Source organism: Bubalus kerabau, chromosome 4 (genome assembly GCF_029407905.1).
Source record: "Bubalus kerabau isolate K-KA32 ecotype Philippines breed swamp buffalo chromosome 4, PCC_UOA_SB_1v2, whole genome shotgun sequence".
Classification (NCBI taxonomy): domain Eukaryota; kingdom Metazoa; phylum Chordata; class Mammalia; order Artiodactyla; family Bovidae; genus Bubalus; species Bubalus kerabau.
In genome coordinates, this window is record NC_073627.1 from 161,613,287 (window position 1) to 161,616,953 (window position 3,667).

The 3,667-nt window shown below is 35.6% G+C and overlaps 1 protein-coding gene across 1 annotated transcript; it reads right to left on the reverse strand.

The window, feature by feature from the left end:
* Window positions 1–225: 225 nt before the first annotated feature.
* LOC129651715 (olfactory receptor 13C2-like) lies at window positions 226–1,182 on the reverse strand. The gene has a single exon (XM_055580317.1). The coding sequence runs from the start codon at window positions 1,180–1,182 to the stop codon at window positions 226–228; it is 957 nt and encodes a 318-aa protein (XP_055436292.1).
* Between the last annotated feature and the right edge of the window lie 2,485 nt (window positions 1,183–3,667).

Consider the following 3,667-nt stretch of genomic DNA (forward strand, 5'->3'; position numbering starts at 1 on the left):
TGCCAATGCAGGAGATGAGGGTTTGATCCCCAGATCAGGAAGATCCCCTGGAGAAGAAAATGGCAACTCATTCGTATTCTTGCCTAGGACATCCCATAGACAGAGGAGCCTGGTGGGCTACAGTCCACTGGGTTGCAAAAAAGTTGAAGACTCAGCGACTAACCAACAAAATTGATTAATTGATTTCTACATTGTGATTATAAAAGTTACCTGTCCCTTTTCCATTTACTTATTAAATACTTTTCTTCTCAGTAAGTGTTTTGCTGCTTCCTTCACATCCTTGTTCCTGAGACTATAGATTAAAGGATTAATCATAGGAGTCATCACTCCATAGAACACAGACACAAGTTTGTCAGTAGCATCCATGTCATCTGAATTAAGTGTCTCCTTAGACTTGGGCTTCATGTACATGAAGAGAATGGTTCCGTAGAATATTATCACCACAGTCAAGTGGGCTGAGCAGGTAGAGAAGACTTTGCTTCTCCCCTCAGAAGAGCGAATTCTGAGGATGCTCATAATAATTAATGTGTAAGAGATAATGATTAACAATAATGGTGTCATTATGAATAAGGTTGTGGCCATAAGCATGATGAACTCGTTACCTGAGATATCAGCACAGGCCAATTTCATGACAGCCAGAATTTCACAGGTGAAGTGATTGATGACATTATTCCTGCAGAAAGGCAATTGTACTACGCACCCAGTTTGTACTGTAGAGTTGACAACTCCTATGATCCAGGAGCCAGCTGCCATGGGCACATAGGAACCCTTGCTCATGATGACAGAATATCTCAGAGGGTTGCAAATAGCCACATACCGGTCAAAGGCCATCATGCCCAGGAGCACACACTCTGTTGTCCCCATGGCCAAGCCAAGGAACATCTGCACAGCACAGCCAGAGAAGGAGATGGTCTTTTTTTCTGAGAGGAAGCTCACCAGCATGGGGGGAATGGAGACAGTGGTGAAGCAGATGTCCAGGAAGGAGAGGTTCCCCAGGAAGAAGTACATAGGGGTGTGAAGGTGGGAGTCTAAGATGCTGATGAGAATAAGGGTGCCATTTCCCAGAAGGATGACCACATACATTATTAAGACAAGCACATAAAAGAGTAATTCAAGCCTTGGATAACCAGAAAGCCCCTTCAGAAAAAATTCCACCAGAATGGTTTGGTTTTCCCATTCCATTGTATGGTTTCTTTTTCACCTGTAATATATTAGAATATGTTAAGATAAAATATGTATTCTACTATGATTATATTCAACTATGTACCAATGTAGAAGTACCATATACTCATAGGAAGAAAAGAAAATATAAAAAGGAATAGACCAAAGAAAGAAGAAAAAAAATAAAGTGGATCAAATAGAGAGGGGGAAGGGAAGAGAAATGAACATATTTTCAAGCTACAAGCCATATGCCATGTAATTTATTGAATCTCATCAAGGTTCTGGGAGAGAGGTCTCATCATCCACATTTTACAAAAATTAATAAATTTTTGTAAAAATTATTAATAAATAAAAAAATTAATAAATAAATCAAAGCAAAAATATTAAGTAAACTTAATTAAAGGTAAATTTAGAGCAGAGGTAAGATTCAAACCCAAGTCTTCCTTGCTGAAGCCTGAGCTTTTGGTCATAGTTGTCACCACAAGTTAACTAAGGTTTAAAACAAATACGAGTATTGCATTATGTGTAACTGAAAAGTAAACTATTTTTATTGTCTACAAACCACCACTGGAGAACGAAAGGGCAACTCACTCCAATGTTCTCGCGTGTAAAATCTCACGGACAGAAGAGCCTGGTGGGCTACAGTCCATGGAGTCATAAAGAGTTGGACAAAACTTAGTGACTAAACGACAACAAACCCCCACACAATAGACTAATGATCTTGTCACTGTTCCATGTTACTCTGCTATGCTTATTATCTGACTTGTCCATTAGCATGAAAAATTCATTAAGGCAGGGACTTTTTCTTGTTTACTTCTACAATACCAGTATCTACAATATAACAGACACAGAGATAAGAGGTTCAGAAGTATTTGTTGAATAAATGAATATAGCCAAGGACCAAATGACTACTAATTATTTTATTTGTACATTACCTAATTTAGTCTCAGAAGCAACCCTATTAGGCAATTATTGCTATTATTAGCATTGTCATTTTCATTATAAAAAAGGAAGAAAATAAGTAATTTGCTTAAGGTCAAGGTCAAGGTCATAGCTAAATAAGTGGTTGAGCCAGAACTTGAATCCAAGCCATATGGCTGTGGAGTTCAAACTTAATTGCCCATTTTGCAGAGAACTTGACTCACGGTCTAGAATATCTTGTAATCTAATAGACAATACTAATATTTCAAAAGAAACATCAGACCAAATAGGGGATTCGTCAGAAAGAAGAGTTCAAAACGGTGATTTGAGAGCACTTTAATTCTTTATATTTTGAGGGAAATTATTCATTTCTGTGACAAAAATAGATCTATTAGTGTATAATTCTTCATAATTCTGTAGTCTCCCCTTATGAGTAGTTCTATCTACTTTTTCACTGCTATTCTTAATTGATTTCTCTTTTCATGAGTTTCACAAGAGGTTTTCCCCTATTACAAGTTTTCTCCAAAAAAAAATTTTAATGCTTTTGAAGAGATTTGTCCTTTCCACTTTGTTTCATTAATGTAGGTTTTTGTGTTTGTAAATTTCTTTAGGCTTATTTGGTATTTTATAATTTCATGAAATAAGAAAAACTATTTCTTAATATTTTATCTTTATCCTCTTTCTAGCCCTGAGTCATTTACAACACTTTGTTTTACTATAGACTTAGATTTCTATATGAAATGTTCTTGTTACTGGTTTCCAGATAATTTTTTTCTCCTTCTGTCTTTAATCTAGATATGCATACCTAGTGATCAGATACTTTTATTCCCTTTTATTATATCTAATTCATTTTATTATGATAAAAAATGTGACCTGTAATTCTAAAGGTATATATTTTGGGGTTCCATTTACTTGATCCATGTGTAAATGTCAACAAAATTATGAATTCCCTTGGGGAAGATATATTATTTATATATATATATATATATGTATATATACACACAACAATACATGTATACACATAATCAGGTTTATTAAATGCCCTATTCAAATCCTTGAGATTATTTTCTGTTATCTATATTTAATTAACACTATATAATGATGGTTGGATGATTCCACTGACTTGATGGACATGAGTTTGAGCAAGTTCCGGGAGTTGGTGATGGACAGGGAATCCTGGCGTGCTGCAGTCCATTGGGTTGCAAAGAGTCAGACATAACTGAGTTACGGAACTGAACTGAACTGAATAAAGTTTTACTTGTATATCTAGAATTATTTTTATATGCTTAGTTCTGTGTTGTTTAGTGTATACCTATTTATGGCTGATAAACTTAATACAATGTGAATGTTGCAATTAATTTTTATCACATTTTGTATTATAAATTTAAATTCTACTTTTATGATATTGATATCCAAGCAAGAATACTGGAGTGGGTTGCTATTTCCTTCTCCAGGGGATCTTTCTGGCCCAGGGATTGAACCCACATCTCTTACATATCCTGTGTTTGGCAGGCAGATTCTTTACCACCGGTACCACCTGGGAAGCCCAACTTTAGCTCTCTCTTTGTTGTGTGTACTCAGACGT

What these genes read in the sequence shown, in the direction of transcription:
- LOC129651715 (XM_055580317.1), bottom strand. Translation starts at nt 1,182, where the DNA reads ATGGAATGGGAAAACCAAACCATTCTGGTGGAATTTTTTCTGAAGGGG.